We start from the raw sequence: 27,500 nt of genomic DNA, 5'->3' as shown, positions 1-27,500 counted from the left end.
TTTTTTGTCGGCTTTCAGGGGATGTGTCTTTATCAAATTATCATTTTATGAAACTTAAATGACTACTTGTGTAAAAATGAGTTTCCCCTTTTTTGCATTTTACAAACAGATTTGACATATTTTACTTGCTTATATTGAAATAAATTTTGCTCATATAATTTATTGACTCTCTCCTTTTGCCATCTTCTATATGAAAATCATTATCAGAAAAACTCACCTGTCAATCAAAAGACGGTGAAAATTTGTCATCTTGAAAAAAGGTACCAGACAAGTGAAAACACATTACACAAAAACTGATCGAAACAAAAAATATTCTAGTCTAGCTCAAAAATAGTTCATCTTTTTCCCCCCTCGTGTGGACTTGTGTGGGTGAGGCAAAGGCTGAATTCACAATTGCTCTCTTCTGATATCAATATCTTATGTATATTTGTATTAAATATGAGGATATATTCATATTTCTATATTGTCCAGCTCCACTGAGTTGTTTGGCAGACAGTGTCGCTGATGTGAATATTGTCTTTAAGGAACATTACTGTGGGTTTACTGTGCACATTAGTTCGTAGTAAATACTTTCTACATGTGCACATACAGTAAAAGTGAATGTATTGGGTCAAGTACAAAAAAGAAATCTGTGAAAACTAATTTGAGGTATTGTTAGATCCTGAAAAATATCACAAGCCTGCTGGTTTGTCGTCTGCAAGTGTGGTGACGACAAACCAGCAGTCCCCTTCCCCACTCTCTTTTTCCCATTCTCTCTCTCTCTCAGAGCTAATCTGATTGGTGCATAAATCATGCTGACATCAGCATGGGTGGAAGTTGGCCTGCTCCTACACACACACACACACACACACACACACACACACACACACACACACACACACACACGCACAGAGCAGCAGTGAGCTACGCGGTGATCATGAGGACAGTGGATAACAGATCTCTCTTTTATCATTCCCTGACTTTCCCTGACATTTAAAAAGCCATTAACACCACTGAGATTCACCCTCGTGTACATTTCATATGGAAGGACCCCTCAACGGACACATATACACACACACACACACACACACACACACACACACACACACACGTCCTCGCCACTCACAGGGTATCTGCGCTCTCATGTGTGCAGGAATGATCTCCGTGATAACACAAAGGCCAAACGACACAGACAGAGCAGTGAATTATACCATAATAAGCTTTTCACGCCTCCTTTTCTGTAAGATGAAATGAAAGAGATCCAGCCCCCTTCTGCAGGATTTTAACAGTGGTAAGACACAGCCAGTGATACACTCATTGATCCCGTGGTCAAATCAATGAGGTTTGGGGGCATTGATATCCTTGATCAGATTGCAGTCCTCCCCCCTCTGACCCCCCCAGCATGATGACAAATGGACAGTAAGTGGCTGTTGTCTTGGTGCGACTGCCTTTGTTAATGGTAATTATCTGCCAATTCAGCCCTTATATACATGGGTATACTGTAAACACTAACAGCATAATAGTATTTACTGCTGAGCACTGTATTAATTTATGGCCCATTATTGTAAAGCCCACCGTTACAATGTGAGGGAGCATTTATTGTAATCGGAGGACTGATAGAGAATGGAAACTAATGTATGTAATGTGGTCACGTAGGCTGCCTGACAAAACGGTACAGTAACTGATGCAGCTGATGACATACGGCCCAACTCTCTGTAGTAAGCATTTATTAGCAGCGAGCAGGGGCCAGAGAGAAAGTGGGCAAAGGCAATCAACTAATTATTCTCCACTGTATCCGCACGAAAAACAATAGGCAAACATGCTCAGCAGTGATACAATGGTCGCCCCACCACTTAATCCGCAGGACGTTAAAATGAAACTGAAACTTGACGGGGCCTGCTGCGGCGTGAGTCATGACTAGCAGTGATATACGGCCGATTCAGATATTGAGCTCTGTCATTTAAATGCATGTTATTGTAATTCTGCAGATGGCGGAGGGACTTTTGGTGATTATTGATCAAACCTTTCTTTAAACTTCTTTAAGTCTCGCGGCCCCGGGGGGGCAAACAGGGACGTCTAGAAGACAGGAGAGGGGAGAGACAAAGTCAGGGAGGGCCTGAGGACAGGGTCGACTCTTGGTTCATGGCAGTGGAGGTCATGGGTGTGAAATAAATTACATATTAAAAAAAAAGGGGCAAAAAGATGAAGGGATGAAATATTTAGAAAGATCTTATGTCAAGAGAGAGGCAAAAATACTGGACTTTAGAGAAGAAAAGATTTTTCTGTAAAACACACTCCTTGAGCAGTGTTTGTAATTGTACCATATGTAAAGATGGACGACATGACAGCTCCCCAAGAGTGAAGCCAAAACATCTCGATCGCCCCCTGGTGGCTGGCTGCAGTGCAGCTCATAAGCCCCGCCTCCTCCATGTTAGCCGATGGAAAATGGACCAAAATAAAAAGTATGCCCAATCCTTTTTTTCTCCAAAGATGCTTTCTGTCAGTTTGTTGTATATTAAGGAGTGATGATGTGAAGATGTAGTGAAGAGAAGTCCGCCGACACCATCTTGATTGTACATAAAGGTTTTTTACAAAAAGACAAGCATCAATACAAGCCCTGCAGAGTTTGGAGAGCATCCAGCCAAAGGGACAACTCTACAGACACTTCGTAAAACATAGACTTATATAGGACTTCAGAAGGTGTTATGCAACATCTGGAAAAAAGAAGATTAGAGGGGGTTTCAAAGGAAAGGTCAAAAGGTTATCAAGAGGCCCCTAACATAATCATCCAAAGTACAAATGATGTGGACCTCATCAACGACTATCATTACATATGTTGACAAAAATACACCACAAGTTCTTTTCAACTCGATGTAGGCTATAGTTCATGTGTTCATGTTTCAGATAAGTTTGGTGTTATTGAGTTATTGTTGCTATAATAACGAGGTGAAACGTCATGACACGTCACACCAGCCACTAGCGCAAGATGGCAGCACCCCAGATATTCGGCTTCATTTTTGTGCAGTGGAGGAAGTGGAGACACGTCCTCCATCTTCACGTACAGTCTGTGATGTGTACCTGCTCCTGAACTAAAGTTTCACTTTAAGGCCAACTAAGGCGTGGAGCGAGTTTGGGGGAAACAACAGCTGGATTCTGGGTAAATACTGTAGGAGGAGGTGGTGGAGGAGGAAAGGGTCTAAACAAAGAAAGTCACATCCTCTCTATCATCTGTGAGGGCCTGCTCAGCTGAAGATATGACGCCGACAGTTCGACTCGCTCTGAGCTGCACTTTTAATGCTGCGGGCCAAACAGCCTGCGACGCCAGATAGTAGGTGAATTTACTCACATCTGTTTTCATCGTGTGTGAGATAGTTTGGCATTAATTCACAATCTCTGTTATAAGAGTTTCCACTCACGCTGATATGCGGCTGCGTTTATCTTCGCTCGTGAGCATAATGAGCTCAAAGACTGAAGTCGCTCCCCACAGAGTGATGTGTTGTTTATCTCCCCTTCGCCACTTGACTTCTCTTTTTTTCGTCTATCATCCCACTCTGTGCATCATTTTGTATTCGGCGCAGTGTTTTTCTGTAGCGTCTGCTCTCTGTTGTGGCTTGTTGCAGAGGAGTGTAATGCACTAGGTCGCAGCCCTGGTCCATCACTCTGCCCGCTGTGAGTCAGGCCGTCGGCCAGGCCACGTCCCACCAGAGAGAAGCGGATGAATGGTGGGATTTGGGAAGAGACGCACGACAAGGGGTGAGGAAAGGCGCTGCCGTGACTCGAAGCATTGGTGCCGTGTCAAAAGTGGATATGAAAGTAGTTTAGTGAAAGAGAGACAGAGAAGTGAAGTGTTACAAAGACACGATCATGAACGGCTACGAGAGAGGAGCAGGTTGGAGATGGTGAGAGACTATATGAGTTATATGAGAGGTAGAGTCAGTGAGATTGTGGGGAGAGAACGAGAGAACGAGAGAGACAGAGAGGATGAGTTATAGACCCAGAGAGGGAGAGAGAGCTTTCACACATGGAGACAGCCTGGTGATTTAGGGCTAAAGGACACTGAGACGAGCTCCGCCGCGAGAGGGTGATGGAGCTGAGGAGGAGAAACAGATCCGCTGCAACACATACGGCGTCAGCTGTGCGAGCACCGGAGCATCTGCGCCTCATCTCTTATCTTATCTACGCGAGCATTCATGCACCGCGAGTTATGAAGACAAGAGCACACTTTCAAGCGAGGGCAGTAAGCACATGTGTATGTTGTGTATCGGGATGGAATGATAACGACCTCATACAGCAGTGAGAAAGAAAACACATACTGGAGAAAAAAAAGGACCACGTAAAATACCCTTCAAACTAAACAGCAAAATAGGTGATTTTGTTTTTATGGTATTAACTTTTTTCAAATTTTAACTGTTTGCTTAAAAGCTATTCTCGAGGTTAATGTTAGATTTAGGCACAAGGACTACTAGGTTAGGGTCAGGGGGTGATCAAGGTAATTATAATAATTTAAAAAAGTAACTGCTTGGTTAAAGCACTTCAAAGTTGGAGGACTTGCAAGAGACCGAAAAAAAAAAAATGAAGGCACCAGAGATCGAGATATCCACCTTGAGAAACCTTGGATTCAACCCTTCTTATAATGATATTTATCATCAGACAATCTCTGGCTGGGAAACTCTTTCAAACTCGGCGCTCAACACTCCGACACACCACTGGAGCCACGGGAGACATTATAAAGCTGCTCCTACACGTTGAATACTACTACTCCATTAAACTTAATGTGTGTGTTAATAGTGTAAAGTTACAGGAGTGCGTCCTTATGGGTGGGGAAAGATTGCAGTTATGGTTAAAAGAAACCAGTGTTGAATAGGAAATTGGATGTGAACTGCCGTCATCCATGTTACGATCCGTGGCTCTGTGCGGCTGCTCACCACAACACGTTCTAGTCATTTAAACCAAAGACTGATGTTTACTGGTTCCTGGTGAGCACAGCCAACACAAATACAGCTCGGCAATCTGCTAGACCCAGGGAACTCGCTGCACTGGCACGAACACTGCTTGTCTATAAACATCATAACATAATAGTCATTGTTATTTCAGTGTGTGTGTGTGTGTGTGTGTGTGGGTGAGGAGACAGCACTTTAATAGCTGCAGGTATTTGTATGGCAGCACGGTCGTGTCCATATTTGGGCAGTGTGAGGCGGTCACTAATCCATCTGACCTTCTGGCTCATTTGCATGCACTGCCCCCCTCCCTGACTGAGAGATGCCATGACCTTTATTAGCTAATTAAGAAACAATACAGAAATAAACCTGACAGAATGGGAATGGACATGCGTGCGCGCGCACACATACACACAGTGTGGTTGCCGACAGAATGAGGATTGGGGCGGGGGTGGGGGGGGTGTGCGCACACACTCTCTATTCTTCTGCCTCTCAGAAGAAGTCTTACCACACACGCGCGTTTTAATCGTCACATCTGCCAGCAGGCGTTCAAGCATTATAGTATTATAGAACTAGTTTCTCCTAATCACACACTGCGCTTCTTTAAATCTCTGTGTGCTGCAATAAGACGAGGAGATCTCTCTGCCTCTGCTGTCTGCTGCCACGTGAGGCCGGTCGCTCTCTTGTTCTCTCCCCCAGTCTTCCACTAAGAACTCACAATAAAGTGCTCGACCCCCCCAGGCTATAGGAGGAGGGGTGTGTGTGTGTGTGTGTGTGTGTGTGTGTGTGTGTGTGTGAATGTGTTGCCTCTCACCACAGACAGACAAACAGACAACTACACACAAAACAATTTTGGACAATTTTTTTTTTGCATGCACAAATATGCAATGACACAAACATTTGAATGCACCTACTGTACCTAGGCACACATTCACACGTACGCACATCAAATGCACACAAACAAACACACACTGATTCACAAACTGGGGGTGTTATCTCCCACACCTTCCCAGTGTTCACCGTGTGTTAATCTGAGCGGTAATCTGCAGAGTGGGCAGAATATCATCTGACAAGCGCCATGTTGAGGTATGTAGGATCACGCAATCAACTTCCCTCCTACAGCACATCGCAGGGCTGAAGACACAATGGAAACACAAACTCACTCACACACACACTCACACACACACACACACACACACACACACACAGATATATTTGCACTTTATGCCGATGCTACTAAAATATTGAATTTATTTTATACATTTTCATTCGATATAATGTCAGACAAAAACCTATATTGTGATACTTTTTAGAAATAGAGAAGAACAGAGAAATAAAAATCATCAAAGATATTTGTTAACTTCAAAGGCAAAGGGAGGAAGATGAGAGAAACTTTTTTGATCTGGTTATTGTGAAGAAACTGAGGGGCACGGACGGAAGAGTTGAGAAAGACGGACTGAAGGCTGTGACCGCTCAGTGCTACAGTGTCAGTCTGTCTCTGTAACCATGACAGGTCGGCAACAGTGGGGAACCCTGAACAGCTCGACACACACACACACACACACACACACACACACACACACACACTGACAGACAGAGCCAAGGGCTGTCCTGTCCACATATCACAGTCTGCCTATCCACAGTAAGTCAAACAGCCCACCCTCCTCTTTCCCTCACATGTGCGGTATATGCTCACCGAAAACGATTTGTTGCTGAGTAAGTGTTGATATGATGATCTGCACCGGCTCTAAACTATCTGAAAAATGAAAGCCGAGATGCTTGTTCTCGTTTTGAGAAATCTGAATTTGTCGCCCCCCCCCCCCCCCCCCCGGGCTGCTGAGCGCGACTCCAGGGAGTTTTGTCTGTCTGTAACTGACTGATTCCTCATTTTTGAAACATAAATGCGCCGGAGGTGTGCAGCGAAATCAATCCACGAAAGCGTGACAAATTGCCCCGTTGCAGTCTGTTGTCCAATGTCACAAGGAGAGGAAGGCGCTCGTACACCTTCACTCCAGCTTTCCCTCTGGAAATTTGTAAGGGGCCAAGTTATAAAGGTAACTTTTATTCATTTTTTCAAACCTGCCAACAAATAATATTGTATTGAGTTTCACTGAGATTCCATTTTATTCGGAACATTCTGTATGTGGAATCTACTGTGACAGCTCTGCAGTAAGATCTTTGCTCAGCCTACAATGTTTATCTTTGTTGACACTGTGTCAGTGTTGATTCAACTGTATGATTATTTTTTGTGTAACACCATCGCCAACATGAACTCAGAAGCATTGTGCATTTTAAACATCACTAGAATAGAATTTCATTAGCTTGTACGGTGTACCTAATAAACTGATTGTAATGTTCTAATATCTAGTTGTGTGTATACGAGAGTGTAGAACTGGATCTACAGAGGCAATAAAGTTTTCAGAGGGTGTGGGGTTTTCACCTTCATCAAAGATTTCACTGATCTTACTTCAATAATTTTCGAATAAGAGAGAAGGACAAAGGCAAAGAGGAGGAAGACGAAGCAGAGGCAGGAGGTGATAACTGTGCTGTGTTGTGTAGTCACAAATATGTGGTCATTAAATAATTTAAAGTGGAGTAGTTGTCAATTAATTCATGAAACTCAATCATACAAACACCAGGGGATTGAGATCAAGTTTTTATGTGATTTGATATTGATATGGTTTGATACTCTCCTTTGCTGTGCGTGCTGTCTGTGTGGGCTTCCTCTTGCTTTCGTTTGCGTTTGCCAATCTCCCTGTGTATTCTTATTTTTTTTATCCTCGAAACATTCCAGTAAATACCCAGACAAAACGCAGTGCATTGGAAGGAGCTTCGGGCCAGGGCAATCAATCAGGGAGAAAACAACACAGAGATCAGGCGGTTTCTGCTCCATAAAACCGCCTTCGGAACAACAACAGCAGCCTTTTAATGTCCGGGATGTAGAATTAATACTCTCGCTTTCTCTCCCTGTACTTTTCCACCATCCTCCCTCTCAATCACTTCATCAAAAACTGTCACAAATCCTTGCGATGAGAGCCGTTCACAGTATTCTGATTTTTTTTTTTTACGATGGAGCAACTTCTTTTTCAATTCAACTTCAATTTGTGGTCTGGCAAATACCAGTTGAGTGTTCTCCAAGAAATCCTGGTGGTGGATGAAAGGCAATGACTCTCTAACAACTCTCGACCAAGTCCCGAGCTTGAATCCCGAACCCCTGTAATGCAATGAAAGTCGGGAGAGTGTTTTTCTTTACTTACAGGCTATAGGATCAGGGATAATGTTGTATAAATATTTGATGGTTTCCTCGCAGGGTCTTATATGGCTGAGAGAGTGCAGCATTAAGCTCGATGATCAAGGAGAACTTCAAGACATGCTTTCACACAGAAACAGCAATGCATGCATGCAATCAGGTACGGACAACACACACACACACACGCACAAACACTCACACACACGCACGCACGCACGCACGCACACACACACACACACACACACACACACACACACACACACACAAACACACAAAGACACACAGAAACACACACCCACCCACACCCCCCCCCCCCCCCCCACACACACACACGCACAAACACTCACACACACGCACGCACGCACGCACGCACACACACACACACACACAAAGACACACAGAAACACACACCCACCCACACCCCCCCCCCCCCCCCCACACACACACACGCACAAACACTCACACACACGCACGCACGCACGCACGCACACACACACACACACACAAAGACACACAGAAACACACACCCACCCACCCCCCCCCCCCCCCCCCCCCCCCCCCCCCCCCCCACACACACACACACACAGAAACACACACCCACACCGTCGTCTGCCTCTCTCTCTCTGCGCTGCATTGGGTTTCACTTTCTGCGTGTGCTTGGTTTACAGATGTTGATCATATCTTGCTGAGCTTGCAGTGAAAAGTCAGATTCTTTACATCTCTCAGACAAACTGCCACTTGTTATGCTCTTGATAGAAACGGTGGAAACGCTCCGCCCGTCTGCCGAGGCTGCGAACATTCGGAGGCCCCCGATATGAAGTTTTGTCAACGTGCCAAAAGAAAAGAAAAGAAAAGCAATTACGTTTTAGGTCTTTGTTAGAAACATCGTTAACAAATATCCGAAACATTATAATGATTTTCCTCTAGAATATAGGGGGATTAGCACCACCAGAGAGACTACTGAGCAGTTATGGCTGACGACTCCACAGCCCTGGAAGAAAGTATCCAAATGTTCTCCATCTAGAAAGAGTCAGTAGTGCATAATCTTACAGCGATCAACGCTACAGAGTTTTTTTTCTCCTTCAGAGGCATATGCAGATGGCAGCTGATTTATGATATTAACCTTTGCTATTCTAACTCCTGTATATACTAACTCTCTCTCTCTCTCTCTCTCTCTCTCTCTCTCTCTCTCTCTCTGTCACACACACACACGCACACGGCATACTAAACATATCGATCTACTTTTAGAAAGACACCCTTGTTGTTTTTCTGCCTGTTGGTCAGAATCTATGAGTGAGTTGTTGGTAAATTATGCAATATTGTCGCATATTTTATTTAGAAAGTCAAGATGTACGGTAAGTGTGTGATAACTTTCCGTGAGCATCCAAAAGTACGTAAACCTGCCATATGTGGAGTACATTTTCCACAAATTAATTTGATAAATGTGTCAGTCCTCCAGTATTTTCTTTGGTCTGGATTGCTTGTCAGCGGCAACATTTTGGAGACAAATGGGCTCCTCGCTTTTAGTGTCGCTCCTCTCTTTTTCTACTGAATTGTCAGTTTTAGCAAGCGGGAGGGGGAAAGAGCAGAGGGAAGATGAGTGAGGAGGCAAAGCATAAATACAAATTGGCGCAGGGGGATGAGAGTGAGATATCAAAAGACTAGATGGTGAGGGTTGAATGAAATGGAGTATCAGATGTGTTTTGGTCTCTAAGGTCAGGGTCTATATCGCTCTCTGCCTCTGAAACAACAACCACCACCACAACAAGCACCAGGGAGCCAACCAATCTGGGCTACGGCATTGTTCACTACAGGCTGAAGAAAACAGCTCGTTCGCTTGTCTTCCTTTCTCCCTCTCTCTGTCGCGCAAGCACACACACACACACACACACACACACACACACACACACACACACACACACACACACACACACACACACACACAATCACTTCTCACTGTTCATATCTGGAGAGAGAGAGACACAGACACACAGAGAGAGAGAGAGCGAGAGAATGGATCGTGTTCCTTATTGTCCCCTTAGTGGTGATGTGGGGGTGTGTGTTAGGGCTTGATTGTTACTGGTTTACATAAGGGTATTAAACTCTAGCATAGTCCTATCTATCTGAGCCAGGCAGATATATTTGTGTTGTGGCTCCTTTATGCATTTGTTATTTCCAAAGAGGATTGGGATGCACCAGTGGAAGAGAGGATAGATAGCCTGCTGATATTACCCTCTTCCTCTCTCCCTCGCTTCCTCCTTTTTCCTCTAAAAAACCAAACTCTTGCCTGTTTGTAAGTGTGTACACGAGTGTGTATCATCTGTGTGTGTGTGTGTGTGTGTGTGTATTGCCTCCAGAAACAAAAGAGGGTAATTAATTAAAGAGGAGTGCACTTCAGTGCCATTGTCCTGTTCAACAACTCTACCAGCGCTCAGCAGAACAGCATCCAGTGATATTATACCAATAATAGCTGTTGTTTCAATCTGAAATGGTCGGAAATTGGGTCTGTATTGGCTAAACATTGTGTAGACGTATTTAGCTAAACTGACACAATGTGCAGAGAAAGGTTTATTTAGGAGTCAAACAGAAACTTACTGTTAAGTGCATGAATGTAAAGGATGGAATACATTTACAAAGGCCTAAACTGTTCGGCAAGTACAGCTTGTGTTTTAGAATGCCAAATTCTACTTTGTTACTTTTCAGAGAAAATGATTAAGCTTTTTACGCCACTACTTCCACAAGGTTATCCACTGTTTTGCTGTGATTTTAAAGTTTAAGATTAAGATTAAAATGTTTGTTTTTGCTCCGGTAAGCGTTAGCACCCAGTAACTTCAGAATGGTCTGTATATGTTGTCTATTCTTAGAAGGTTTACTAAAGTTAGCTACTGGTCAAAACATATCAAGTGGTATTTGCATTTGTGTCTGGTTTCCTGTTTTCTACATGGGCAAACAAAAGATTTGACCTGATAATGGAAGTTTTATAGTTGTTTTAAAAGCCCCTTTGACAAACAAAAGTAATGTAATGTTTACTTTTGTTGCTACATTATTTCTAAAAAGTGGTATCGCAAGAGTGAAGGCTCAACATTCTTCTACCACCACTGACACATATGAATAGTTTTAAAATTACAAGCATGAGATAAATTCTCAATCTGCATGTGTCTGTGCGCTTCGCAGGATCAGGCAGAGGAGGTTAAATCAAAGTGGAGTCAATAACTTCATCCCTCCCCCCTGGCCCGCTCTGCGGTGCTGCTGGGAACGCCTGCTGCTCGCTGCGTGGCGCGTGAAAGAAGAGGACAGGATGGGGCTCAACACTTTCACAGAGGATGATCTAAGACTATGATGCGCAGGGACGCACGGACGCACGCACGCACACACGCACACACGCACACACACGCACACACACACACACACACACACACACGCACACGCACACGCACACGCACACACAGGCCACACGGTGTCTGGGAATGATAATGAGCTAAATTCTCTTTTCTCCCAACCTGAGAGCCAGAGTCCAGTCATGGCCACAGCCTCCGCTAAATCAATATCATCATCCATAATCTTTATTGTGGGATGAAACACAGCATAAATCAGCAGAAAGCCTTTTACACATCCCTCTCTTTAGCAGCCTCCAATTGCACGCAGCACTCTCCTGGGCCGACAACACTTTCTTTTCAGTACAGAGAGGTTGTCTCCCAGTGCTTCTTGTCTCTGCAGCAGCGGCCTCGTGCATCATATCAAATATTTGTCTGGTGGTTTTGATCACACTCTATTTGCGGCGGGTGTGAAAGATGAGTTGAGAGTGTTGCCGGTGTCTGTTTGTGGGCAAATGAATTGTCTTGCAGTGGAGTGGGATGATGTTTAAGTTGTTAAATCTCCCATGGTACTTGGTGTACAAGTGTCATTATGTGTGTGTGTGTGTGTGTGTGTGTGTGTGTGTGTGTGTGTGTGTGTGTGTGTGTGTGTTTAAATCGTTCCAGCATGATCGTAACATGTCATCAGAATTTTGGTAGATCTGGAGCACAGGCGAACACAACAACCGTCTGCGTCCAAATGTCTGTACATCAAGCGAGGAGGCCGTACGTGCCTCCATGCCTGTGTTTTGCAAGTGTGTGTGTGTGTGTGTGTGTGTGCGTGTATGTGTGTGTGTGTTCTCCAGCTCTGCTTTCTTTGAGTGTGAGTGTGAGTAATGAGGTTTGGAGAAGAAAGCTTAGCCAAATCCTCTCATCAGTCTTCACTCCTTCAATATCCAATCAGCAGGCTAATTCAATACCCAATCGCTGAGCTAATAGCATCCAGTTGAGGAGAGAACCAATGGGATCCTGCCCTAATGGACCCAAGGGAAGAACAAGCTGGACCAAAAGTTGGTGCAAAAAGAGAGCAGAAATTGTTTTTCTGTAAAGAAAATGTCTCCTTCCTGCCAGTGTGGCAGTGGAGCGGAGGAAACATCTTCATCAGAACGATTGAGCCCGTGTCTCCTCGAGCATGTCAAAGGAATGCGTGCAAGTAAATTAAAAAAAAAAAGAGAGGTATTCTCATCAATTCCCCCTGCGTCCAAGTTTAGTGCTTGTTTAATTGTGGAATTACAGCCATGTTTCCACATTACACCGTGCACAGCTCTATGACATTTAACATGCAAACTGTTCCACATCTCCCTCGCTGATTTTTCTCCTCTGGATCGGTGAGCGGTGGGTGTGTAAGTGCACGGTGGCTGCAGGAATGTCCCAGCCATTGTAGTGTCACAAATCCCCCCTTCCTGACATGCACTGAATAAACTGTCACAGCCGTTATATACATTATATATATGTCGCCATAAAGCCTACCATCCAACAGTTACTACCTCCACAGCCTCAGTCCACTGCACCAACAACACAAACAAATCACACTGCGGCGTGTCCTGGTGATTTCAGGTGAGTCTGTGTTTGTGTGCGTGATATACTGTAAAGTGGGGTGCATACATGACTGTGTTCTCTGATATGATCACACACCATATAACCTTCTATATCCTGCTCGGATGCAATCCATATTGACCTCCCTTTCTCAGCCTCCCTCACTAAAAGCTCTCCGGCGTGTTGCACGGCACATATAGAGTTTCCTGGTCTCCTCTTTTTCTGTCACTGCACAGTTTTGTGCACGGTCATTAGCAGAGTACATCGGCGTTCATCACGTTTGTTTTGGTGGTTGATATAATGTACGCACTTGTCATAAATGCAGGATGTACAGTATTTAAATGGGAAATCTCCTGTGAAACGCAGCTGAGCAAATGTGAACATTTCTGGGCTTATCTTTACCTAAAAAAACTTGGAACTAAAGAAGAAAAGCTACTGTGGAGTTAAATAATAATGTAGTTTATGTCAGGTTTAGGTGTCAAATCCTTACCATGGTTCAGTGGCCTACAACAACCACAGACATCCAGAGGCACAAACACAAGCATCCCCTAAAAACTGGAATGAAATGCAGCTACAAGAGATTTGCATCTTTAGCTGCAACGTGTTGTGGCTTTAGAGCTGGATTCTGGGATATGTAGGAGATCACGTACTGAAGTTATAGACGAAGCACATTTCTGAGAATGTATATAAATTTCCTGTGCTTCATCAGAAGAAAAGCTGTAGCAGCCTTAAAGCTCTGAGCATCACACACTAATGAAACACTGCACACCAGTGTGAGGAGGAAATTCACCCTTTTAATCTTCTTCTTGGCCACATCATCTTTTATCGGTGGACAAAGTGAATCTCAGCCTCCAGCCTCGGCCCCTTGTAGAAATGACAATTGATTTGCAGGTTATTTCCTGCTTCCTGTGAGCTAATTGAAATAAACTGGGACGGTGGACTCCGGCTCTGCAGCATCTATCAATACTGCAGTTGTACAGTAGCGTCGCGCCCTGCGGCTCTGCCTTAACCAGACCCGCAGAGCATTTGCTTCATTGGCTGGCTCATCAGCATGCTGGTGTTTTATGTGTGTGTGCGTATACCACCTGGTGTATAAGCATCCTCTTTAATGACGGTAGATAAGTAAGCGTGTGAGTGTCTATGCTTTTATATGTGCATGTGCTTATCTGGGCCTACATACAAGCATGTGTGTTTGTCCTGCTTTGATAGGAAGTCTGAATTTGTGGAGTGAACTTAAACAATATCTCTCTATGGAGTACTATAGTATAAGAAACGTAGTATTGGGTAGTATTAGGGCTAAAGAGTTGTGGAATGTAGATGACTTTGCAGCCCTGCATGAACATTGCATCAGTAACTCAAACACCATCCGTCACCCTCACCCTATAACACACACACACACACGAGCGCACACACACACACACACACACACACACACACACACACACACACACACACACACACACACACACACACACACACACACACACACCACCTTTTCCATCAGTTTAATTATGCTAAACATACTACGGATAAATATACAGCATCCAGCAGTGCACATCTGTCTGGGCGTATGTACAGCAGGAGAGAGGGAAGGAGACAACTCGTTGCTCGTGTGTGGGAGGCCACGGAAGAATAAGTGTTGACATGTGTGCACGTGGCATGTGCGAGCTCCGAAGCTGCATTTTATTTACTTATAATGTCCCAGCTGTCGTGAGCAGCAGGGTTTTACACAGATTAAACATGGTGAGTGTATGGAATCGGTACCTTTGCTTTCAGATAAACCACTCGGGGAGTTTCACCTGAACAACATTTCATTCATTTTGCAGATGCTTTGGACAAAAGCAAATTCCAATTATTTAACTTTTTAATAGTATTATATTCACTTTGTATAGATGTATCATAAACTATAAAAACATTGACAGTTTTTTTTGGTTGGTTTTAGTTCTCAGGACAAAGCATGTGATTCTCAAAATTAAATTCAAAATTATGTTTAGAGAAAACTGTAAACTCTAGAAAAACAGCAATGATTTAGGCCAGTGTCTTCCAACGATGGAATAAAGCTCACGTTAGACCTCAAGATACACTGAACCATCATTATAACTATCTGCATATTACCTGTGCTGTTACAATTAGCTATGCATCTTATTTGAATCTCATTTGAATTCCTCATATGAATCTCAATTAAACATAGAGATTCAAACAAACAGGCGTAGCATTGCAAATGTGTATGTGTACACACACACACACACAGATGCAGAAACCGCACCTGCTGTTATCGTTGCTGTTGTTTTAAATGTGTTTAGTTTAATTAATTTGTTTTGATACTCAAGACAAATCCTTTACGAATCCTCGCGTGGTAATTAACAATTATCGTACATTTAATAAGCACACTGCGATAATGAAACAATTAGAGAGAAACAAGCTGTTTAAAGACTGGAGCAGGGCTTTGAACTAGTGCAGATGCTTTAATTGTCTTTCAGTGGCTTCCAACTTCAATGAGCTACCAGATCATAATGAATGTCCTCACAGCTTAAAAATCAAAACACCCTTCAAAGCAGAATTACACACCAATAAATTATTACTCGTAGAAAATATATGCTTCTAATGGCTGTGGTGCCAAAACACACACACACACACACACACACACACACACACACACACACACACACACACACACACACACACACACACACACACACACACACACACACACACACACACACACACACAAACACAAACACACACACTTTCCCTTTCTCTCTGGTGTTATCACAGGAGCCAATTAGCGGACCCCAGCTTTCTGCGCAGGCATGTGTCAGGGGACCTGTAGGGAGCCCGCGAGGCTGCGAGAGGCCTCAGGGTAGCAGGAGAATTATCACTCGTTTCATCTCTCCGTCTCTCATGCATCCTTGCATACACATATCCACTATCTGCTTGGAGCGAGCGTATTCCCTTCCTTTCTCTCCTTCCCTCTGTCATTTTTTTGCTTCGCAGTCCTTCAGAACGGCGCACAGAGGTCGATCCCGAACATGAGAGCATGCAAACGCTTGAAGTTCATTTACTCAGGTGAGGTAGCCAAATTGGACAAGGCTCGATAAACATATGCATAACCTCCTCGTACAGATGAACCAGTCGATAGAGTTTACGTATAACCTCTGATCCCTCTGAACTGTACATGCCGGACAGCTTTGTGTGTGGGTGTGTGTGTGTGTGTGTGTGTGTGCATGCTTGTGTGCGTGCGTGTGTGTGTGTGTGTGGGGGGGTAAACTTTTGGGTAACACAAAGACATAGTCATCACAATAAATGCTGATCAGAATCTATGTCTATGTTGCACTCGGCAAAACATGACTATTAGTGATGGAGTGTTCAGGGCGACCTAGCAGATTGCTGGGGCATGTGCTGGACTGAGCTGTGCGCGTGTGTGTGTGTGTGTGTGTGTGTGTGTGTGTGTGTGTGTGTGTGTGTGTGTGTGTGTGTGTGTGTGTGTGTGTGTGTGTGTAGTGGTTACTGCGCGTTTGTTCTCACTGAGAGTTTTATCCTTTTTATACTCCTTCCTACCGCCTCATCCCACTGTACCCCCTGCCGAGTGCCTGGTAGGTGGCTCTCACACAAACACGCACGCACGCGCACACACAGTGGATTGCTGTAGATCCCCCTCTTCTCTCCTCCTCACCACAGGGAGGAGAGAGGAAGGGGATGACTGGAGGGGAAGGAGAGGAGGGGGAGAAGGAGGGGTTTGGGTGGGGGTGAGGACAGAGCAGAATGAGTGGACTCCTGTCCTCTGTCAAGCCTCCATCTACCTGTCTGTCTGCTACACTGTGGGCTGATGTCTCTCTTTCTGGCAGGCGACTGAAGACCCACTTGGTACAACAGGCTGAAATGTTGTCCAATGAGAGCGACTCGGTCTGAAGGAATAATTAAAACATTGGCTAAAAAGGAAAGTAATTGTGAATATACAATTAGAGATAATATCCAAGTCTATAAATGTGATGTGTAAATATCTGTTTGTTGCCATTATTTTTTTATAGTGTGTGTATTTGTGTGTGTGACGTTGGCAGAAATAGAGACAGCAGCGTAAGGCAGTAGATAAGATAAGTGCTCTTTATTTCTGACAGAGTCATTTAGCTGTGGATGAAGAGAAGAGAGCAGGAGAGGATGGGGAGGAGAGAGTTATAGTTATGGAGCTGTCGGAGGTTCGGGAGTGTTGAATGAAATGAGGTCCGGAGGAGCGCAGGCAAACAAAGGTGGAGCGGGAGAGAGAGAGGGAGGCGTCTACGTGACCTTGCAGTCAGAGAAACAGACGGGCGAGGAAGGAGAACCCGTTTCCCTTAAATCATTTGCTGTGCTGTTTTTCTTTTCTTCTTTCTCCCTGTAACTCAGTTAAACACGTCAGCCTAAGGCCACTTGCTGTATCTCTCTTTCCCCACATTCCCCACATCTCTGAATCACTGTCTTCTTCACTCTTAATTCCCCACAATGACTGAGGATGTACCTGTGTTTTAGTACTAAATTGCACCACACTCACACAGTCTCTCACACGCCCATGCAGAGTTATGGAGGGTGTTTCTTTGCCATATAGTTGCTTGTTTTGATTCATCAAACTGTCAGAGACCTCCTGTCACTTCTGCCATTTTCGTCTCTCCTCTTCTGTTCCTGGTATGAAGAAAAGTATTTATTTTCACTTATCAAAGCCTTTTACCCCAGAGAGAGAAAAATTGCAGTGTCTGCAATACTCTGCGTGTGTGTGTGTGTGTGTGTGTGTGTGTGTGTGTGTGTGTGTGTGTGTGTGTGTGTGTGTGTGTGTGTGTGTGTGTCAGGGGGATGTGGAGAAATGCTGGGGGTTATTATGAAGAGACGCAAGATGCGACAGGAGATTCCTCTGATTGGGAATAAAACACTATCTTATCTATTTAAATAAACCCCAGTGCAACCACACACACACACACACACACACACACACAGACACACACACACACACACACACACACACACACACACACACACACACACACACACACACACACACACACACACACACACACACACACACACACACACACACACACACACACACACACACACACACACACACACACTGAACGATGCTAGGAAGTAAAGACATTCACTGAAGCGCACACAAGAAAAAAATTGAAGACGCTGGCAAATCTATGCATGTAAACAAACACAAGAGCAAATTCACAAAGGGATTTGTAGTAATTAAATTGCAATGATCGCCCTATTTTAGCTTTCACTTTGAAGATGAAAAAATAGTGTTCGAGCAGAGACACGAGGAAAAAGAGTCCTAATAGAACATGAAAAGAACATCTAATTATTCAAAGGAGAGTACAGTCACTGTAGGAATAAAAAATAAGATAAACAAATAAAAAGGTTTTAATGCAAAAAAAATAATTCAAAGCTGCACAAATCAACGTAAACTCAGATTTTTGAATTACCAGTGACTGATGAGCTGCACTGTGATAAACCGGTTCGCTGTGATCAGCCCATCTTCTGACAGTAACCTGCTAACCTTTGACCTCGGGGACAACCAGAGGAGCAGAACCTGTACTTGACCTATGACCTTGTGGAATATTTAATAACCACCTCTCCCCCACAGCAGGAATGCACAACTGCGCAAATGTCAATAAGACAAGAGACACGCAAGAGATGGAACCGGTGGAGCCGTGTGTGTGTGTGTGTGTGTGTGTGTGTGTGTGTGTGTGTGTGTGTGTGTGTGTGCGCGTGTGAGACAGTAAACAGCGAGAGGAGAAACAGTGATGTATGTTGGGTCTGCAGTCTGAGGCTGCAGATGTTCACCCCAGGTGGTCTGCCGTTAATAGTATTCGACTTTTCTTACAGGCCCTTTAATTCACTCGAGATAAAGTCACATAAATTTACATTATGGAATATCGTGTGCTTTTTCTTTATTGAAATTGAGGCACACGCTATTTTAATCTTCTTCAGATTATAAATATTACGAACAACTAGAAAAAGCACAGATTTGATGGTGCACTTCTCTTACACATAGGAAGGGATGCAGATGTGTCGTTAGAGTTACTCCTGAGTTATCATGTCGACCTCCTGCACCTGCTGCTGTGACGCTGTGTTTGATCCGATCTATTCAATGCACCATCGTGTGTTGTTGGACTCTTTGGATCAATTACTCACAGCAGAAAAGATGCATCTCGCATTTTATGACAATTAAAAAACCCTGAAGTTACAGTCTGATGTTATCACTGGTGAGCAGGTAATGAGCTCACTACCACTTTTGAAAGTGAGCAAGAGAGAGTGTGTATGCGGAGCCCTCCTCAGCCTCAGTGTGTACGGGCAGGACGTTACACTCACACATGCCAAAAGCCCCTGTCCCCCGTCTGCCCCTCCTTCCCTTGTGCCGCCTCTCTCCCCCGCCTACTGTCCCAGTATGTGTGTCAACCTTTCAGCACAGAAGATGAGATAGCGAGAACAGAGGGAGTTTCAGCATTGTCCCGTCATCCAAAGTGTAAAGCAAAAAAAAACATTAAAAATAAAATACAACTCAGGAACAGAGATTTGGATGATGATGATGTAAATTGAAATAAATTCACTGCTCAGCCACTGTGACTTGCACATGTTACGTTTCTTCAATAAAACTATTCAATAATAACATTTGCAATCTTGAGTAGAAATTAGTCTAATCCTTATTTATTCTTGTTTTATTTCTAACCATAATCTGACACGATAAGCACAAAAAAATATTTGTCTAATTTCTTAAAAAAAGTTAAAATCAATAGTTAGCACTTTTTCCTCTGAAGATCATACCACAAAGCTCACATTACATTCATTACCAGTCAGCCAGTGGGCGGTAAAGATCAGAGAGACTGGAGAGCTTTACACTGTCTGTGCTCGACTCTGAAAAATGCCAGAGAGTATTTCGCAATACTTCGCATACCACACAAGTACAAATACGCACACCCGCTGTGTTGACTTTGTATTCTAGTGCAGTTAATGTGTACACCATTTATTTCTGTGTCAGGAATAGCTGCGCTTGTTGCAGGCTTTCATAATAATTCTGAAACCACTGACAACATGGTCCTGCCTCCGTTAAATTAAAACACACAAAAATGGCCAACAGATATTTCTCTGTGCAGTAGCAGCAATCATTTTGAATTAATAGAAAAGACCCTGTTTTGTTATGATATTTATTTGGCAGCAGGAAACCTGACTGACTCAACCCGACTCCTTCAGTCCGTGACCACTGTCTTCAGTGAATGAGAGTTCAGACAGCTGGAGAAGAAACCACAACACAGTCTCCTCTCTTCTTCTCTCCCTGTCGTCTTCTAGCCCATTAGAACCTGCCCCTCTTTTTTTTGTCATGAATCTTTAAACAGCCTTTCCAAGTGAGTGGGCAGGCTGAGGCTCTGCAGAGCACTGACCTGGGCGGCTAAAACAAATATTCTGATGTAACTTATACGGACGCTGCACAGGTTAGACCTCATTCACATTTCAGGACCCTCTCCAAGACCGAGAGCTCACAGAGTTATGCGTCATATCTTAATTTCTATGCAAGCAGATCAGAATACAGGAGAGAAAGTCTGTCTCAATTTTATTTCTTCTTTACAACATTTCCATCAAAACGCCAACAAAAATAAATCATACTGTAGTTAATTCCAGCTTTGTTTGCCAACTGGAATGGCTGCACACAGAGCCGTCGGCGTGTTTGCTCTCCTGTTTAGACCGAGAGGAAATCCATCGGCAGGAACCAGAGAGAGAAAGAGGACTGGTGGCAGTGTACGTATCGTCTCTGCATCTCTTTCTCTGTCTTGACACAAATGCATTTGCTTGTCCAGGCATGCACGCGGCGGCACGCACGAGCACACACACACACACGAGCACACACACACACACAAGCACACACACACACACACACAAGCACACACACACACACACACACACACACACACACACACACACACACACACACACACACACACACACACACACACACACACACACACACACACACACACACACACACACACACACACACACACACACACACAACCTCCAACAGTAAATAAAGCAGTGCAGTCAGGTCACAATCACAGCAAACCACACAAACGACTTCCATCTGTCTCTATGTCTCTGCCTGTACGAGTCAATGAGCCTCACTGGCAACAGTTCATACTACATTGCCCAAACACAATAACACTCAACATCATGGTTCAAAAAACAAGAAGGACTGACGTCTCTGTGAAGGGGACCCGGCTATTCATTATTCCTTCCCCTCTCTCTTATCACCCTCTCGTTTCCTGTTTGCCAGGCTGCGTCCCTCCTTCTCTTCCTGTAAATGAGTGATTTATCAGCCTTAATTGCTGGCAGTGGTTCACGTGGTCATGTGACCGCAACTTGACAGCGTGTGATAAATACACCCTGAAAATTAAAGCCTGCACTGCACAAAGACAAACACACACACAAACACACACACACACTGCTTGCATCGCATCTGCATTGTGTCCGGCAAAAAATAGAGTCGGTCTAATAAAAGCAGTGCGTTCAAAAGACAAAATCTCAGCTCGCGATGCGCTTCAAGAGCAAAATGTTGCCATGATAAATGTCATTTATCAAAGTGAGGCAAAGGGCAAACTGGAAAAAATGTACAATCAATAATGATAGACCAAGTAAATCTATTGTTATGAGGTGTTTCACAGCAGTAACCCATAAAACCTGAATGCACACACACACACACACACACACACACACACACACACACACACACACACACACACACACACACACACACACACACACACACACACACACACACACACACACACACACACACACACACACACACACACACACACACACACACACACACACACACACAGCCCACTGTAGAATCTATCACCCCAGCTCACACGTGTTTCCTCCTCACAGCGTTCGTGCTGACTGAAGGGCCGGCGCTGCTCAGTTCATGCATCTTATTGTTACATGGAGCCAGTTCTCAACCACTGACCTTTTTATTCACCGCACTATACATTGTTAAAATAATGTATGAGGTGTCTCAGCCGAAGCCACTTCAAGGTATTGTGTTATACACAACTGAGGTACGTGTGCGTATGTGCGTGCGTGCGTGCGTGTGTGTGTGTGTGTGTCATACATGGATTTGCACACAAAATGGTGAATGCGAATGTGCAGGAGAAAAATACATGTATGTGTGAAGAGGCAACTAACTGACAGTCATAAATTTGAGTATAATTTAGCATGTTCTGACTGATAAAAGTCATGCTGTGTGAAAAATGGAACTGGAAAAACAAGAAAAGATTTAATGAAACCAAATTTAACAAAGACGGGACAGGAATAAATATGTGCAGAAATCAGGATGAAAAATAAAAGGTAGAATATGGCAAAAGCTGATAATTTTGGAGAATCAGCTTTAATCTTAGGTCCTATATTTTGGTAAAGAAAGTAAAATCTAACTAGTCTGATAAGGTTTACAGTTGGCAGTTTACATGAAGAGAGAATCTTTCAGAGTCTTTATGAAAATCATGATGAAGAAGATCCAAGTTGTGGCACTTGCGCACATGTTCAACACACAGAAGTACAAATAATGCGAAATGAATATAACTTTTAAGTGTATCGTGTATATTTAAATAAAAGTCTTTTATTCTCTTCCTGCTTTATTCTTGTCGTTTCGGCTACAATAACTCACTTTTTCCTCATTACTTTTACCGTCTGCAAATAAATTGCAATCCACTAATGAGCTACTTAGACTCAACCCTGCTCTCTGTCTTATTTTTCCCTGGAAGCTCAAACTAATGCAATTCAGCCGAGGAGTTGTGCGCTGTGCCACCACATTACTGCCACGCTAATCTCTTCTGACGAAACACAGAATTCAGGAGGACTGAAGAGTAAGCGAGGCAGACAGAGAGGAGTGGCAAACACAAACGGCAGATAGAGACGCGTGGAGCCAATCTTGCTTTGTAGCTGACAGACCGATGTCTGCCGCAACATTTGACCTCTGCTGGAGTCGTGCTCATAATGGCACAAGATGATTTCACATTTTGGACCACGACAGAAGCATCTGTTGAGAAAGGACTTGTGTGTGTGTGTGTGTGTGTGTGTGTGGGTGTGTGTGTATGCATACCTTTCCTCCACTTTTGTGTATTATGTGTTTTTGCAGGTTTGCATATTGCATATATGCAGGTAAGACAGCAGAGTGACTCCAGCACCTTCCCTCCCTCCTTATTTATTTGTCTGTATTAGTTAGCTCCTTCTCAGCACTTAAAATTAATGTCATCCAGCAGAAAATAGAGGCTGAAAGCAAAAATTCAGCACTTTCCCAGCAGCCCGGTTATTTATCAAGCTAACAAGGAGACGATGCATCCCGTTTCAGCCGGGCCCAGGAAATATGTGCCATTAAAGCCCAAAGCCAGTGTTTGAGAGCCGGGGAATAAAAGTGAGGGTGTCAGGGAGAGGGGATGGACAGCACCGCCAGCAATATGGATGCAGAGACACCAGCAGACACATTTATATATGAGGGACAGTAGATAGACTCTCGCTGGAGCATGAAAAGCGAGAGGAAACACACACAGTCCCTCCGCATGTGCTGCATGTGTGTATATGAAGTGCTGATTTGCTGATAGCTATAAAAGACGATCCTTCAGGGGATACAGGAGACGTAGTTTGGGGCTTTGAATAAATCATGTGTTGCTTAGCACGAAATTTTCTCTTTAGGAGCAGGGTGTTGAAACACATCCTGAGGACTGTTAGTATTGTGTCCTGTTAACATCTCTATAGCATCAGGAGCTAACGCCGGAGTGTTGGAATTCAATTAGACACTGGGTGCAATGCTAAGCAGCTAGCGGCGGGCAGTCCCCCGCAGGAAAGAGAGGGGAGAAGATGATGATGCGAGGGGAGCGAAGAAGAAGGAGTGTGTGTGTGTGTGTGTATGTGTGTGTGTGTGTGTGTGTGAGTGTGTGTGTGAGAGTGTGTGTGTGTGTGAGTGTGTGTGTGTGTGTGTGTGTGTGTGTGTGTGTGAGAAAGGAGAAAGAGGCTGCGGGCGAGAGGAAGGCCCTGGGCTGCTGGCTGCGGTGATTCAGGGGAATACATTATATCACACTAACCGGCTGATCACAAGTTCCTCTCCCAATCACGCTGTGAACACAACCTGAGGAAAACAGTGCCTCAGAGGCGCTCTCTCTCTCTCTCTCTCTCTCTCTCTCTCTCTCACACACACACACACACACACACGCACACACACACGCACGCACGCACGCACGCACGCACGCACGCACGCACGCACGCACGCTGGTAACGACTAATTATGTTTTAATAAAACAATACAATTTCAGGCTTAAACAACTGAAACATCAGAGAGAAAATTGTATATTATCAAAAGAGGAGCGGGTTGATGTTCAGAGGTTTGGCTCAAGGCTCTCCCCAAGTATCGTCTTCTCAGGAATTTAGCAGAAAGTGAGAACACATAACACAATTTTAAAAACAACCCAAATCTAATTATAGTTGTTCTTTGTTAACTTTGTGTGTCTTAACAACTGTAGCGAATCAGATGTTTTCCCCCTCTTTCATTTCACAGAGCCGATTCTACTCGCCTCCTCTCTTTTCAGACCAGGCCTTAGTAATGAGCATACATCCTGTTCATATCCTCCCTGTCATTCTGATTTTGTGGATGGAGGAATGATGTGCGTGTCACTATCAAGATGGTAACAGCACAATGAGTGGAACACATGGGCAAGTAGAAGTTATATATATCTCAGGCAGTGAAGGATGGTGAAGTGTGTCGAACTGGGGTTGGAGCAAATTCTGGTCCCTGAAGAACACAGAAGACACCGACAAAGCTGCAGTGTTTAATAAATGAAATGAAAACATTCAAATCAAACGATGAATTATAATTTATTGCAAACCAATTGAAATCTGACTGTGGAATTTTATTTCAATATCACCGTTTTGGTGTAATAAAAAAATGGAACACTAGATTTACTTTTTTCTGAAAAGCTGCACATGTTCCAGGTTAATTCTTATTAATGTGATGAAGATTAACCAGCCAACAAAATGTCATGATATCAGGTCTGCCACAGACACCTCATGTGCCTCCGCCCTCTCCCTTCGAGTGGCCGACTCACCCAGTCACCATGAGGGGAAGACGAGCCAGAGGAGAAGGAATGACAAGGGATATTGGGGGGGGGGGGGGGGGGTTGAGGTGTTGGGAAGTAGAAGTCAAGAGATGGCAGAGGCGTGGTGGGTGGGGACTCTGAAGCTTTACTCTAATGTGCCCTCCCCACTCCCCTGCTCGTGACCTCAGAGCTCCTGAAAGCCAGAAAGTGCTGAAGCATGCAGGTGTCCTAATGCTGCAGCCACACACATGACTGCGAGAACTCATGCTCTGCTCTCACACACACACACACACACACACACGCACACGCGCACGCGCACACGCACACACGCGCACACGCACACGCAGACACACGCGCACACACACGCACAGTGTCCTGCCTTCTGTCATTGTTAACTCCTTCATCACCTCCATCCACGCTGTGTCAATACCGTCACATCTAATATGCATCAGACTCTCTGTTTATAATTAGTGAACAGTCAAAAAAAGAAAAAGGGATGTTGATTGAATGCATATCAGATGCAAAACAAGCACGTGCTTCACAAGGCTGAGCACATGAGGAAAGTGGAGTATATACTGTCTGCTGCGCAGTAAAATTAGCCGATGCTGATGCTGTAGTTTCCTCTGTCCAGCCTCTCAACTGTACAGTGTAAAAGCTGAGGTGTCCAGAGAGTGTCCTGTCCTGTGTGTGTGTGTGTGTGTGTGTGTGTGTGTGTGTGTGCGGAGAGAGAGAGTTGTATTACAGTGGTGATGAGTCGCCTGGCTGCGAGGCTGATACCTCAGCAGCACCCAGCATTGACCAGCCCTTTAAATAAAGCCTTCGATCCTCCAGCAGCAGAGAAGGTCACCGCCTGCCTCTGGTTACCCTGCCTGTCTGTCTGTCTGCATCCACGGCCAGGAGCCCTCCCGTCCTCTCGCCATCCCTTCCGCCCTTCCCTCGTCTCCTCACCACCTCCTCGCCCTGGTATGCATGTCTGCATTTAAATCCAGGAGCCTCCCTTTACCCTGTCCCCTGACACCTCCCCTGAATTTGCAGCGGTTCCCTCTCCACCTCTAGTAATTTTCATCTCCTCATCCCTTTACCTCCATTTTTCAACTGGCAACCCGAAAATACAAAAAAAACTAGCCCTCGCTTTCCCTCACACACTCCATCCTCCTCGGCCCTCCTCTGCAATCCCCACATCTGTCCATCTGTGTGTCAGCCAGAAATAAAAAATAATGTACAGTGTTTGTCTCCACAGAGGGAGTGAGAGAGCAGAGAGGGTGAAGTAAGTCAGGAGGGTTCAGGACAAAGGTCAAAGGTCTTGGACCTCATCCCATCAGCTCCATGCATGTCACCCTCCTGTCAATCAAGCAGCACTGTCAGAGCCCCGAAACGGCATAACAGCACACACAATGAATGCTGAAAGACTGAGACGGGGAGAAGTTTGGTTGTCATAGATCTTAATATAAAAGTTAGAGAAAATGCATCTAATAAGATTAGCAATGTACACTAATTTTGAGAGTATCTGGATTTTAGAGGGCAACAGATTTTAAAGATTCTGTTTCATGATTTGACAATGTGAAAAAAAAGTTAATATTTATTTGAATAAAGAAAACAAAGAAGAGAATAGAAATTTTACATTATTCATAACTATACGTCATTAAAAACGTAATCAAACGTAACATTTTTAAAATGTTCAACAACTGTGTGCAGGTCATTTTAGTTTGTATCTTTTGTTTTTGCTTGGACGCAAACCTTTCTTTGTTTTAAAATATAAAGTGAGCTTTTTTATGGCATAAACCTGAATGAAAGTGAAGAACATTGATGCTGATTCCAATCCAAAATTTAAAAAACGTGAACAAAATAAATAATATAGAAATAGCTTGGTTTGATGCATTACTTAACTTTTAGATACAATTCATACTTTATTGTAATTTGACATTCCTAGTATTCATTTGAACAGTGAAAGTGAATCAAATGAATTTGTTTTGCAGTTACCTCAGACTCGGTTGTGGGACAGAGCGATCACAGCTCTCGATCACAGATGGAGGAATTTTCTTGATGTCCTACAAAGACAGGAAACAGAAATTAATTTTAAAACACACTGCAATCCAACAACAGTAAAACCCTGGTGTATTAATAAACATACTTTGAACAATTAGTACTAAAACAGTTTTGTTTCAAATGTGGCCTTGAATTCAAGGACAGTGACATGCGGTGTAACAAATGATAGAGGGAGCAAATTGCAATATAACATCAGAGTGATGTTAGACAGTTTGTGAGAATTTCAATCGAACCAAATTTTAGAAACAATGAATAATGAATTTCTGAATTTTTAAAAATTCCCAAATTG

General features: G+C 43.9%; 1 protein-coding gene across 2 annotated transcripts in view; it reads right to left on the bottom strand.

Annotated features, from left to right (window-relative positions):
- Positions 1 to 27,500, bottom strand: part of LOC118315104 (transcription factor Maf) — a 43,666-nt gene that overhangs the window by 7,443 nt on the left and 8,723 nt on the right. Inside the window, exons 2-3 of one of the 2 annotated variants that reach the window (XM_035642113.2) lie at positions 27,146 to 27,213; positions 17,157 to 17,708 (exon numbers count right to left, since the gene is read on the bottom strand). In XM_035642113.2, the coding sequence (XP_035498006.1) occupies positions 27,186 to 27,213 (28 nt within the window). In that variant the 3' untranslated portion in view covers positions 17,157 to 17,708; positions 27,146 to 27,185. Of the gene's footprint in view, positions 1 to 17,156; positions 17,709 to 27,145; positions 27,214 to 27,500 lie in introns of those variants that run through there. The other variant, XM_035642112.2, reaches the window with a different exon arrangement.

The sequence above is a fragment of the Scophthalmus maximus genome, chromosome 7 (assembly GCF_022379125.1).
Source record: "Scophthalmus maximus strain ysfricsl-2021 chromosome 7, ASM2237912v1, whole genome shotgun sequence".
Taxonomy (NCBI): domain Eukaryota; kingdom Metazoa; phylum Chordata; class Actinopteri; order Pleuronectiformes; family Scophthalmidae; genus Scophthalmus; species Scophthalmus maximus.
The sequence above is the reverse complement of the archived record's forward strand: the minus strand, read 5'-3'. Positions and strand labels throughout refer to the sequence as shown.